Here is a 13,254-nt window from a genome sequence, read left to right as displayed (position 1 = left end):
TTTTATTAGGTAATGGTCCTGTAGATTTGTAAACGGAGCCATTTTGAAAATTGGACGGCGCCATGAGTGTATTTTTAAAACTCGGGGGAAGGGGGGAAAAAAGGTTTCCTTAGCTCCTCTTTCCATGACTTTGATCCTGCGTAGTATATCGTTAATAACAGACCAAGACATAATAACAGGCCAGTGGTGGGCAAATAAAGCCGCTTTATAGCGTTACGCTTCCCAGAGAACCTTTGGGGAATGGAAGGCCACTCGGTGCCCGAGTTGCACCCCATAAGATCATTTGTCCTTGTGTGCCCTACAACACACCCAGATACCCTTGAAAGAATAAATGTAGACAGACAAGTTTCCATTTCCAAACACCTGTTTGAATCAGTGCCAGGTGAGTGTTTTTATTCTCTGTAATTTACCTCTATACTACACCCTCACCCATTCCTGAGAACCTGGATAGGCTTAAAGTGATTAAAGAAGAATCTCCCTCACCTGAGCGCTGGCTGGCAGGTTCTGGATGCCTGCCACCCGTCTGTCATGTTTAATTCATCTAGGTATATCATGCTTTCATGTGTGGCTGGCGAATTTGAGCTTTTGTTAATAATAGCTTTGATGTCAGATAAGGAAAGGGCTCTTTAATGTTTCCCACAACTTAACTGTAAGAGTAACAGTGCAGATATTCGTTGCGAGATATAAAACACTTCAGGTGTATTAGTCTTTTAACACTGCAAGTGTGTGTTTGTGTTGGTGGTGATATACTTCCGCACTCAAGGGGGCGATAGAGTTACCTTCATGTTTGTGCCATTAAAGGATTTTTGGATTTAAATACCAAAAAGACACTAGAACAGTGTTATATATTTTGTTGACTTACGTACTTGCATAATCCCAAATGTTTCCAACAATGTTTAAATCCAGAGAAATCTTCTATTTTAACCAGTGTGACAGCCCGTGTCATTGTGTCACCTGTCAATGACGTCATATCCACGTTACCCTCAAATTCCGTCAAAACCATGGAAACACCAAAGACTCTTTAATATATTATGTGTTTTATTAGATAGGTGAGCAACTGTTTGGTTACCTTTTAAAAAAAATGAATCATTATTAAATTGCTCAACACTGTTAGTGTTATTGTTTGAATCTCTTGTTTTCTTGATTTACCCGCTGCAATGTCTGTACTATGCATCAGAGACAACACTTTTTTGTTAACATAGCAAAATCAGTAATACAGCATTTTCTCTAATGTACAATATATTTTTAAATGAATTGCATGCCATTTAGCAACACAAGTCATCCGGCTTTTATTAATATGGTATTCTAATATCGATCTAACTTACTGCAATGTGCAACAAGTAGTGTAATAACATAACTTTCAACGCACTCAAAAAATTATTTTTAGTATGCTGCATTGCCCGACAGTTCCCCTTCAGGGACTACCGCTGCGTGAAATCGCAGTGGGAACGCCCTCAGCGTGACGCGTCTGAAGCATGAATGAAATCAGTCAATGGAGAGAATGAGCGTACGGCGAGTGACGTCATCGACCAGGAAGCTATAAATATCCCCTGAGTACACAACACGCCAGCTTTTAGTTACTTCAGCAGCTCTGTGTGTGTCTGAATCTGTCGATTGTGTTTGTCTGTTTTGTCAGGAGTTTTCACTATATATATTTTATATAAAAAAACCAATATGAGCGAGCAGTATAAGAAGTGTGTTCCCCCCTGTACTCGAAAAAAAGAAAACACATCACGGGTGGGGATTCACACGAGCTAAGTGTGGCTTGTTTGGGAGTGCAGCAATGCCCAGTCGGCTCTCGAGGGAGTCGATTGTCAGCATTGCGAGCGTTTTCCCTTTGGAACTCTGCGCTCGCGGCGATCGCTCTTCGAGGAGAGTGATTTGCTGCGAGCTCCCCGAGGCTCGGGTCCCGCTTCTGTTGAGGCAGAGCGGCGGCGCTTGTCTTGGGGCTCGCAGATGGATCTCGCTGGCGACGTTGAGACGGGCTCCGCCCTATCTCAGCTATCTCCGACGAGATCTAGTGCCTCTCACCCGGCTCTGGAAGCACGCGCTGCGGCGGTTACTTCTGCCCGGGTGGAGGCACATGATGATGTTGAATTGAGATTTTCCAGTTCTGAGGAGCTGGATGTCGAAAGTTTATTATCAGAGAAAACTAGTTTATCACATTATACTGCAAATGAAGAAGGTTTGATGGATGTATTATCTCGGGCTGTTGAAAAGCTAAAAAAAAAAAAAAATAACAGTATCGAGTGGCCAGCTGATAGACAGGTTTCTAGAATTAAAAGCAATCTAGATGATAGATTTCTGTCTGCACGACCTCAACCTTCTAGCCGGTGCTTACCGTTCTTCCCAGATCTTCATGCTGAGGTTTCAAAGACCTGGGTTAGACCGGTTTCAAGCAGAATTTACACAAATCAGTCCAATGCTTATGGTAACATTGTTGGTGCTAAATCTGCTGGTTATGTGACGATACTGTAGGCGGAGGAGACGCTTGCGAGCTATCTCTCTCCTGCTTCATCGTCTTCACTTAAAGCACCGGCTCTTCCACCAAAAAATAAATAAATAAATAAATATATATACCTCTGTGCTGGTGGGGAAGGCTTACTCGGTGGCTCAGCAGGCGGCTGCATGTTTGCATACGATGACTTTTATGCAGGCTTTTCAGGCCGACCTGCTCAAAGGAAATCTGAGGGGGGTCCCCGCCGAGAGAGACTTGCGTTCACCTCCCTTAAGGGTGCCCTGTCTCTCCCGGCGCCCTCAGGGGCCCGTCCTACTAACCCTGCCGAAACAGGGCGTAGAAGGGTCTGGCGAGTGCTTTCCCGAGGGACGCTCGCCGCCTCTAAGGAGGGTTCTAGTGTGTTCAGACCAGTCGTTCCCTGCCGGTGCGCCGTTACAGGGCACTGTGTCTGTCACGCAGAATGTTCAACCAGAGCAAAGTCTTTCGTCGAGTTCGTCTTCAAAAAGAGCACAGCAGAAGCGGAGTGTCACGTCTCGTGCCCCCCTGCAGAGAAACTGGAGGGACGAGGCGGGGTGCTCTCCGGCGCGGCCTTCTCGGGGCAGGACTGATCTGAGGACAGTCATTGTCGCCAGAAAGGCCGCGTCGAAAAAGTCCTGACGGGCTGAACGTCAGGACTCTGAGGGTGGTCCCCATCGGGAAAAACTTGAGTTCACCGCACAAAAACACGGTGCCCTGTCTTTCTCGATGCCCTCAGGGGTCTGTTCTACTAACCCTGCCTATACAGGGCGTAGAGAGACTCGGCGAGCGATTTCCCGAGGGACGCTTGCCCCCTCCAAGGAGGGTTGTGGAGTGCTCAGACCAGCTGTTTCCTGCCAATATGTTACAGGGCGCTGTGTCTGTCACTCGGGATGTTCATCCGGAGGCCAGCCTCGAGAGGCTGGTTCCCTTAGTAGAGTTCCTGGCGGAATGGGTCCCCCACCCAGCAGGGAGTTAGGATACTACTTCATCGAAAAAAAGAAAAAAAAATCCTGACGTGCTGAACGTCAGGGTTCTGAGGGTGGTCCCTATCGTGAAAGACCTGAGTTCACTGCACAAGAACACGGTGCCCTGTCTTTTCCGATGCCCTCAGTGGTCTGCTCTACTAACCCTGCCTTCACAGGGCGTAGAGAGACTCGGCGAGCGATTTCCCGAGGGACGCTCGCCCCCTCCGAGGAGGGTTGTGGAGTGCCCAGACCAGCTGTTCCCTGCCAGTACGTTACAGGGCGCTGTGTCTGTCACTGGGGATGTTCAAATCAGATCCGAGGACTGGTTTGTCATGATAGATCTAAAGGACGTTTACTTCCATGTATCTATCCTCCCTCAACACAGGAAGTTCCTGAGGTTCGCTTTCGGGGGCGAAGCGTACCAATATCGGGTTCTTCCGTTCGGCCTAGCACTGTCACCCCGAACATTCACGAAGTGTACGGATGCTGCTATAGCCCCGCTGAGGTTACAGGGCATCCGCTTTCTGTACTATATAGACGATTGCTTGATTCTAGCTCAATCGGAACAACAGGCGGTTCGGCACCGAGATGTCGTTCTTGCTAATATCAAGTGACTGGGGCTGAGGCTCAACGCCAAAAAGAGTGTTCTTTCTCCATTACAGGGAACCACTTTTCTAGGTGTAGTGTGGGATTCAACGACGATGCAGGCACGATTGTCACCTGCTCGTATTGCTTTGATTCTCGCTGCAGTAGATCAGGTCAAGCTAGGCCAGTCATCCACTGTAAAACAGTTCCAGAGACTGCTAGGTCTCATGGCAGCTGCGTCCAACGTGATACCTCTTGGCCTCTTGCACATGAGACTGTTAGAGTGGTGGCTCAGGACCAAGGGATTCTCCCCGAGGGGAAATCCGCTTCGCATGATCGTGAGTTTGCGACGGTGTCATCACGCCCTGATCATGTGGAAAGATCCTTGGTTTCTGTCCCAAGGCCCTGTGTTAGGAGCTCCTTGTCGTCGCGTTATGCTAATGACAGATGCCTCTCTCACGGGTGGGCTCAGGGTCTGTGGGAGGACCATCATCGTCTGTGGCACTTAAACTGCCTAGAGATGTTGGCGGTGTTTCAGGCTCTGAAACACTTCCCCCCAGACCTAAGGGGCCACCATGTTCTTGTCCAGACAGACAACACATCGGTGGTTTCTTATATCAACCATCAGGGGGGTTTGCGTTCTTGCCCGCTTTACAAACTGGCACGTCAGATCCTTCTATGGTCCCAGGGGAAAATTCTTTCTCTGAGAGCTTTTATCTCCCGGGGTATTTAAACCAGGGGGCAGACATCCTGTTAAGACAGGGGCCGAGGCCCGGGGAATGGAGTCTTCACCCCGAGGTGGTGGAACTCCTATGGAAACATTTCGGTCTTGCCGAGGTAGACCTATTTGCTTCTCGAGAAACATCACACTGCCCGCTGTGGTTCTCTCTCAGCCATCCAGCCCCGCTGGGGTTGGATGCGATGGTACATCCGTGGCCGAGGTCACGCTTGTACGCTTTTCCCCCGATCGCTCTGCTCCCAGGAGTTCTGGAGAGGGTTCGCCGGGACGGGCTCAGTCTCCTGCTAATAGCCCCGTTCTGGTCGGCCCGGGTATGGTTTGCGGACCTAGTGTCTCTCCTCAACGGCTCTCCCCTAGAGATACCGATCAGGAGAGATCTGCTCTCTCAGGCGAGTGGGTCGATCCTTCACCCCCGTCTAGAGCTATGGAGGCTGTGGGCTTGGCCTCTGAGGGGGCCCAGCTCATAGATTCTGGTCTCTCGGCTGAGGTCGTTGAGACCATCCTCCGATCCAGAGCTCCCTCCACGAGGAAGTTATATGCCGCGAGGTGGAAACTTTTCACCTCTTGGTGTGGAGAGCGCCAGCAGGACCCAGTTAACTGCCCGGTTGGTACAGTCCTGGATTTCCTGCAGGACCGTCTCTCCACAGGGTTATCCCACTCCACACTGAAGGTGTATGTGGCGGCCTTAGCTGCTTACCACACCCCTTCAAGTGGAGGTTCCCTCGGGAAACACCCGGTGTCACCTTGAGGCTGAGGCCTGCAGTTCGCACAAGGGTACCAGCTTGGGATCTGGCCGTCATCTTAGAAGGTCTCTCCCTTGCTCCTTTCGAGCCCATCCAGGAAGTTTCGGAAAAGTTTCTTACTCTAAAGACTATCCTTCTTCTCGCTATCTCATCTCTAAAAAGAATTGGAGATATTCAAGCACTTTCGGTGGCTCCCTCGTGCCTGGAATTTGCTCCTGGTTGGTTAAGGCCTTTCTCTTTCCGAGACCAGGTTATGTTCCTAAGGTTCCAACTGTTTCAGTTAGACCTATAGTTCTGCAGGTTTTCTGTCCTCCGCCTTTTCTGACGTCAGACCAGGAGAAAATTAATTTGCTGTGCCCAGTTTGGGTTTTGATGCTTACGTCCACAGAGCTGCCCTGTGGAGGAGATCGGAACAAATGTTCGTCTGTTTGGGTCACCTAAGAAAGGGTGTCCTGCATCTAGAAAAAGGATGAGCAAGTGGGTGGTCGAGGCCATCCCACTTGCTTATGGTTCGGCCCATCAGCCTTCACTTTGGCTGTAAGGGCTCATTCCACCCGGAGTATGGCTGCTTCTACAGCTCTTCTTTCAGGAGCTTCTCTTCAGGACGTTTGTGATGCGGCAGGCTGGTCCTCACCGCACACTTTCGTTAGATTTTATTCCCTCGATCTTAGCTCCACTCCCGGGGCTCAGGTTCTCTCGTCGGTTTGTGTCTCCTAATGACACACGACGGGGATTTGGTCGTATGGGGATGTGGGTATTGCGTTCCCACTGCGATTTCACGCAGCGGTAGTCCCTGAAGGGGAACGTCCCGGGTTACGTATGTAACCCTAGTTCCCCGAAGGGACGGACGCTGCGTGTCCTGCCATACTCTCGGCATCCCCTTGGGTCGCTGCTTCAGTAACTTTTAAGCTGGCGTGTTGTGTACTCAGGGGATATTTATAGCTTCCTGGTCGATGACGTCACTCGCCGTACGCTCATTCTCTCCATTGACTGATTTCATTCATGCTTCAGACGCGTCAAGCTGAGGGCGTTCCCACTGCGATTTCACGCAGCGTCCGTCCCTTCGGGGAACTAGGGTTACATACGTAACCCGGGACGTTTTAATTTGTCAGATAAACTGAGCCGTACGAGTTGTAGTTCAGCACTTGCGGCTGCTTCATTAGAATGAAATATAATAATGTGGTTATAAGTGATCAAATGTAACTGTAACAAAGTTCAAGTTCAGAGAAGGCGGGAACCAGCAAACGTTAAAACTAACTTTAATCGTAAAATAAACATAAACAACTAGGGAAAGGAGCGGCAGTTGTTGACTTCAGCATGTAAGCATAATAAAAGCTCCTTTGTTGGACTCGAGACCGTTCCGATCCGACGGCTCTCAGCTTTGCCCTGCTTCATAACTCACTAATATTAATAAAACTTTAATACATTAGCTCATCCATGAACATGATTTCTGCCCGAGTCCCTTCGGATTGCTTTCCATCGGCTGTGAAGGTGAAGACAACAACTCCCATGATTCCACACTCATTTCACGGCGTCATTCAGCTACGTCTTTGTTATCGTTTTGAATAAGCGACCAAGCAGCGAAACTTACATACTGTGCCTTTAAACTTGGGTTATTGTGGTGTTATTCAGATCGTTAGTTATCAACATATCGGTTTCAGAGGTTTCTAGAATACTGCCATTAGTGACTTATCTGACTTTAACATTTCCCTTTTACTAACTTTTTTTTTAACTGCTGCATGATAGTAAACCAAAAAGCTGTAAATGATTACAGATTATGCTAACATCTGCAATGTAAAAATGCAAAAAAGTTATTTTAGTATTATTTATTTATATACTTTTATAGTTGATATAGTTTTTATTAATATTTTAAATCAGTGTTTGTTTATATTTGATTCGATTTTTAAATTTTGTTATTTTATTATTATTTTTTTTTTATATTTTTAAAACGGTTTTAATTTTAATTCTATTTCAGTTAGTAATTGTACTACTTCAACTTAAACTTATTTCAGTATTTCTAATGTCCATTTAGTTTTTTTTTCATCTAATATTTAGATTTTATTTTATTATTAACCAAATGTCTTAATAGTTTTAGTTAATGAGAGGAACACTAGTTGCATTATGAATTGAGGTCTGATTCATTTTCAAAAAATAATACATGAAATCGATCTCAAAGCATTTGTGTTCACATACTTGCCTGTCAAATTTAGAACGTTAGAGGCTTAGATTTTGTATTATATCAAATAAAAGGGTAAAAACTACTGCACTGTGTTGCATGGTGACATCATACCTCATGTAGACATGACTTATACATAATAACCCATAATTGTTTGGTTCACCTGAAACTAATCACTCTTGCCAAATAAATCGTTAGTTTTACAGACATAGCATCTGTTTTCAAGACCAGCGCCATCTCGTCTATGGATTTTTGGTGACTAGCACCAGAGATTGTATGTAAATAACTTTTTCGCTTTTATCATATGGCCTTTTATTCAGAACACAGGCTGTCTGTACAGCCCGGGGCGAGAGAACCATGATCGTCAGCCACTCAAACCAAAGATTTTGAATATAAAAGAAAAAGGGGTTGGGTGTAGAGGGGAAAGGAGACACTGCTAGCATTAGCGACAAGCCGTGCCTCCGCAAATCGCCCACATTTTACCATGCCACCCAGTCGGCCCACAGGCGCAGACATGGTGACAAGAAAGACGCCGTGTGATTTATGAAAACAGCCCCGCGCCAGGGAGGCGAGGCCGTTTCTTTTTGTTCCTTTACCCCTTGGCACTAGCGCTATAGCTACAGACCATTAGTGGTTTCTGATTTTTGGAGAGAAATAAAGAATATGTTAAGGACAGAAGGGCAGATGGACAGTTTTTGCCTGGGTTTATAATGCTGAAGATACCAGAAGCCCACAACAGTGCAGACGTCTGTCTCTCTCGCTACGATGCTGCTTCGCGCCCCTCTAAATGTTTCCAAATGTGTGACCGATTATGCATCCTGGTTGTGTTTTATGTGCGGCAGCCAAGTGATGCAGATACACACACACACACACACACACATGTTTGAATGCACAGAAACAATTTAAACATGCACACAGAATACAGAGGCATATAAATAGCCTGGAGACACAAACGAACTGAGACATATAACCGCACACATGAATACACATACACATGAACTTGTCTGTGACAAAGAGGAAAAACCACAATGAAGTTAAACCAACTAATCGATAAACTGTTCTCGTATGTGCGTCTGTAAATTAAAGTTAACGGTTGGTTTTTAAAAGCTGCATTCCGTCATTTAAATGTAGTTTTAATTTTTATTTAAATACAGGGCTTTTTTATGGTTTCAATAGATTTATATATATATATATACATATATATATATATATATATATATATATATATATATATATATATATATATATATATATATATATAGACACATACACACACATAGACAGACAGATGGACGGACACATCAGTTTTTGCTGCTTAATATTTTTGTGGAAACACTGATATCTTTTCAGGACTATTTGATTTGAAGGAAAGATATTTCTTTGAAATATAAACCTTTGGTAACATTATACATGTCTTTACTGTAACTTTTGATCAATTTAATCCTTGCTGAATAAAAGTATTAAAGTATTTTCACTATTAGTAATACAAATTGTTTTTGAGCAACAAATCGCATATAAAAATTAATTTATTATAATAAATTTCATTATTACTTACTGTATTTTTCAAATAAATGGAGCCTTGGTGAGCAGAAGATATGTCTTTTCAAAAACATTTAAATATATATATATAAATATATATACACAGTTTGTGTGTGTAAATTTGTATAGATGGGGCTTAATTCACAATGAACTCCTTTAGCACTTGCTTAAACTGGATTGTAGTTCAATGAAGAAAAATTCAATTCACACAATTATTGTGTTGTCATGTTATTTAACACTGTCACTTCTGTCTTCAATAGTATTTCATCCTGCTCTGAAAGTAACCCCAACATTTGTTTCTGAAGGTTCGACAGATTTGAGTCCTTTTCCTGGCCAGTTTGAACGTCAGTTTCCCGGTTTCTCCTCGCTCACCGAGAGCCGATTCTCCAGTCCCAGAATGCACTACCCGACGACCTTCACGTACACGCCCACGCCGGTCACCACGGGAATGTCTCTCGGCAGCGCTCATTACCACACTTACCTTCCGCCACCGTACCCCGGCTCCACACAGAGCCAAAGCGGACCCTTCCAGAGCAGCAGCACTCCTTATCTCTACTACGGGGCCTCCTCTGGTTCCTACCAGTTCTCCATGGTTCCAGGAGGGGACCGATCGCCCACCCGCATGATGCCGCCTTGTACTAGCGCATCCACGGGAACCAGCCTGGTCAATCCCAACCTCCCGGTCCAGGCTGATGGAGGCGGGGGGGTGGAGGGAGACGGTAGTCATAGCAACTCCCCCACTCTGCTTAATCCTGCTGGTAGAATGGACGAAGGCGTGTGGCGGCCATATTGACGTGAGCGTTGAACCTCCAGACGAACGGCATGGTTTTAAAGCACAAACCTTACTAGGATCTCGCTGAGCTACTTTCCCTGGCTGACACGAGTATTTATGAGCCTGTTGAAAGGGAAGTATTTTTGACACTACATTGAACTTTGTTGTTGTAATACATTGTTCTGGACTTTTTGACCTCTGGGAATCATTGTCATAGGCAGGAGAATTTCGAATTGAAGGAATAGAGATGGGTCGAGTATTTCATTAGCATCATGTTATCATTTACTTGTCTTGGCATGTTTTTAATATATCATTTTAAAGCACTGAACAACATCTGTATGACAGTTTGTGATCAAAATCTCTTTCTTGTGCTTTTTTAACTTAAGCTTGTAAGTTATACGTATTTGATAAAAGGATTTAAAGTAACTTATGAAGCCATAGATTAATTAATGTATTTGGAACATAGGGGGAATATTTTTGTAAAGCGTCTATGTTTAATTAATGCAACTAATTTAGGGTAATTTAAATTCATGTGCCTTAATTGATCACACAGAGTTGTATGTTTAAGTCTAATGCGTTTAAAACGAAATAGGGTCTCTGTGTCTAAGTACACTACATTTGTATGCAGTTAATATTGCTTGGTACCAAATGATCTTTCGCTGTTTGAAAGCTATAAACCAAAGAAACAGCCATGGATGCTCAAAAGTGTTTGCCAATGTGCTAGATCAAGCTTTCTTTCAGTAACGTGCATGTGCTGGGATAATTTATTTAGCTTTTATGTTGCTTCGTCAAAAGTCTGGGAAAGGTTTCCAGTGAGGGCAATATTGAAGGTTATATTCTTTTCCTGATAACTGGAGTGGTTCATATGCCCAAAAAAGAGGGGTAATACACTTATGGCACTATATTACCCATTGCAGAAAATGCAGCTGGAGTAAATCCCAGTATTTGTTTTTATTATTATTATTTGCTATGAAATTTAATGCAGGCTAAATTTACACTACCATTCAAAGCTTGGGTTCAGTAAGAGTTTTTTCTTAGATATTATTACTTTTATTCAGCAAGGAGGCATTAAATTGATCAAAAGTGACAGTAAAGACTTTAATAATGCTACAAAAGATTTTGATTTCAAATAAATGCTGTTCTTTTAAACTTTCTATTCTTTAAAAAAATAAAAGAATATTCTTATTCTTATTCTTAAAATATTCTTATATTCTATTCTTTGAAAAGAAATTTAAAAGAAATGGTTTCCACAAAAATATTACGCAGCACAACTGTTTTCAACATTGATATTAATAAGAACTATTTCTTGAGTAACAAATCAGCACATTAGAACAAAGACTTTAGGGCCTGGTTTCACAGACAGGGTTTAGATTAAACCAGGATTAGGTCTTGGTTCAAATAGGACAGTTAAGTAGCTTTTTATGAACGTGCCTTAGAAAAAAACATTATTGGTGTGCATCTTAAGACAAAACAATGGTACTAACATATTTTAAGATATGTCAGTGCAAGTTGCTTTCAGTTAAAACAGCTCAAATATGTATTTTAGTCTGAGACTAGACTTAAGCCTTGTCTGTGAAACCGGGGGTAAATATAGAAAAGAAGATGCACTCATATTACTATGAATGGGAGAAAGTGCAAAGCACAATATGGTGGAATAAGAATAAATCTTTAATATGGTGGAATAAGATAAATCTTTGTTTTATCCTTCTGAAAAAAACAGCCAATCGGCAATTGCTAAAGTCATTGCGTCACTGCCCGTTAGAAGCTCCGCTTAGCTCTGCTAAAACAGTTGTTGAGACAGTTGATGTCAGATTTCATTAGTGATTTAAAATATGATATTTAATCGTAAGCTCTGTTGAACAGCTTTGGAGAATTTGATGTTTCCCCATTCAAAGAGATGCACTTGCATGACTGAAATAGCTGCATGAGAGGCATTTCAAAGATGGCCACCGAGTGAAATGACTGGCCTGAAGGTGACTTTGATTAGAAATTTTTCAGATTTTCTTAACCGACCCCAATCTTTTGAATGGTAATGTTGCTAAATTTTATTCCATGGACGGTACATTGTCAATTTAGCTAATGAAAATGTTCATTATCAGGTTATACGTGTGCAAATTAACTTTATAATATAGTATTAGTATTCCCTTAGTCCGTCCATCATCGACGGATTGACTTACCCAACTGCAATAGTGTACCAGAGTTATATTTATCTTGTGCCTTACAGTTGGAACTATACAGACCTCAACACACAACTGAAAGCTTTCCTCAAAGCAGTGCTTTAAATAAACTATGGCTTGTAAAGCCCATATTTAAGCAATTAAAAAACCAAAAGCTCTTAACTTGGGCAGGATGTGTTTCTGTCCTTATTTACCTGAACATTGGTCCAGTATTGCATCTCTGGAAGGACTGGTCACGGTTTATTTTCAAGGCCCGGTTCAGCATTTCTGGTCCCTCCGTCATCCTGACGGAGACACTGCTTCAAATCAGGCCGTCTGCCTATAAATTTAAATAGCTGTGAGTGTGTACGAAATGTTTACATCGTTCAGAGACCATGTTGTATATTACAGGAGGTAAATACACCACCCGAGTTTTGTTGAATTATTATCTCATTCCTTCTTTTGTAAATTAGTATTTATCTGACAGGTTAACTGAGGGCAATTTGTAGCAAATTTGTCTCTGGTTCTTGCATGCTTTGTTTCCTTTGCACATCTGTGTTTTCTTCCCTGTGAAGCCTGTTCTCTTTTATCCACGGATAGAGAAAGGGTTTATCATGACAACAGTGAAAGAAATTGGCTTTGTTTGATTGTTGTATGTTGATTATAATAGTTTTCTTTGTAAGAGAAATAAAAAGACATTTTGCAATGATTTCGTCGGTCTCAAACGTAGTATTCTATCATAGTTTCCTGGCATTACTGTGTTCCTCTTTAAATATATCATCTCAGTCATTAAACTTTCTCCTCCGTCTCTTTTCCCCAGTTTGACATTGATTAAAAGTCACTTTGGGGCTTTAGGGAAGACTAATGGCCAGAAGTCCATGCGCCGGGTTGTTCCATTTACATACAGTTTCATTGCCTTATCAATGAACCTTGAAGATACCTGGCCGGAGATGAAAGCTGGGAAGCAGCTCAGGGTTTGTGCACTACTGTAGAATGCACTGACTTGGACAAAAGTCTGGATCAACATTTGCTTTGGATGGTCCTGGAAGCACACGGCTGGCCTCAGTCCTGCGTTCGTCTCTCTCTGGTATTGATGTCTTTTA

The 13,254-nt window shown here is 43.3% G+C and overlaps 1 protein-coding gene across 6 annotated transcripts in view; it reads left to right on the top strand.

The window, feature by feature from the left end:
* Nucleotides 1-12,860, top strand: part of runx2b (RUNX family transcription factor 2b) — a 57,604-nt gene extending 44,744 nt beyond the window's left edge. For 5 of the 6 annotated variants that reach the window (XM_077221225.1, XM_077221223.1, XM_077221222.1 and 2 more), the window contains one exon: nt 9,529-12,860. In XM_077221225.1, coding sequence (XP_077077340.1) covers nt 9,529-10,016 — 488 coding nt within the window. In that variant the 3' untranslated portion in view covers nt 10,017-12,860. The remainder of the gene's footprint in view (nt 1-9,528) is intronic. The other variant, XM_077221226.1, reaches the window with a different exon arrangement.
* Nucleotides 12,861-13,254: the final 394 nt, after the last annotated feature.

Source organism: Siphateles boraxobius, unplaced genomic scaffold (assembly GCF_051911475.1).
Source record: "Siphateles boraxobius isolate OS27281-9 unplaced genomic scaffold, OSU_SipBor_1 8, whole genome shotgun sequence".
NCBI lineage: Eukaryota > Metazoa > Chordata > Actinopteri > Cypriniformes > Leuciscidae > Siphateles > Siphateles boraxobius.
This window is presented reverse-complemented; position numbering and strand designations above follow the sequence as displayed.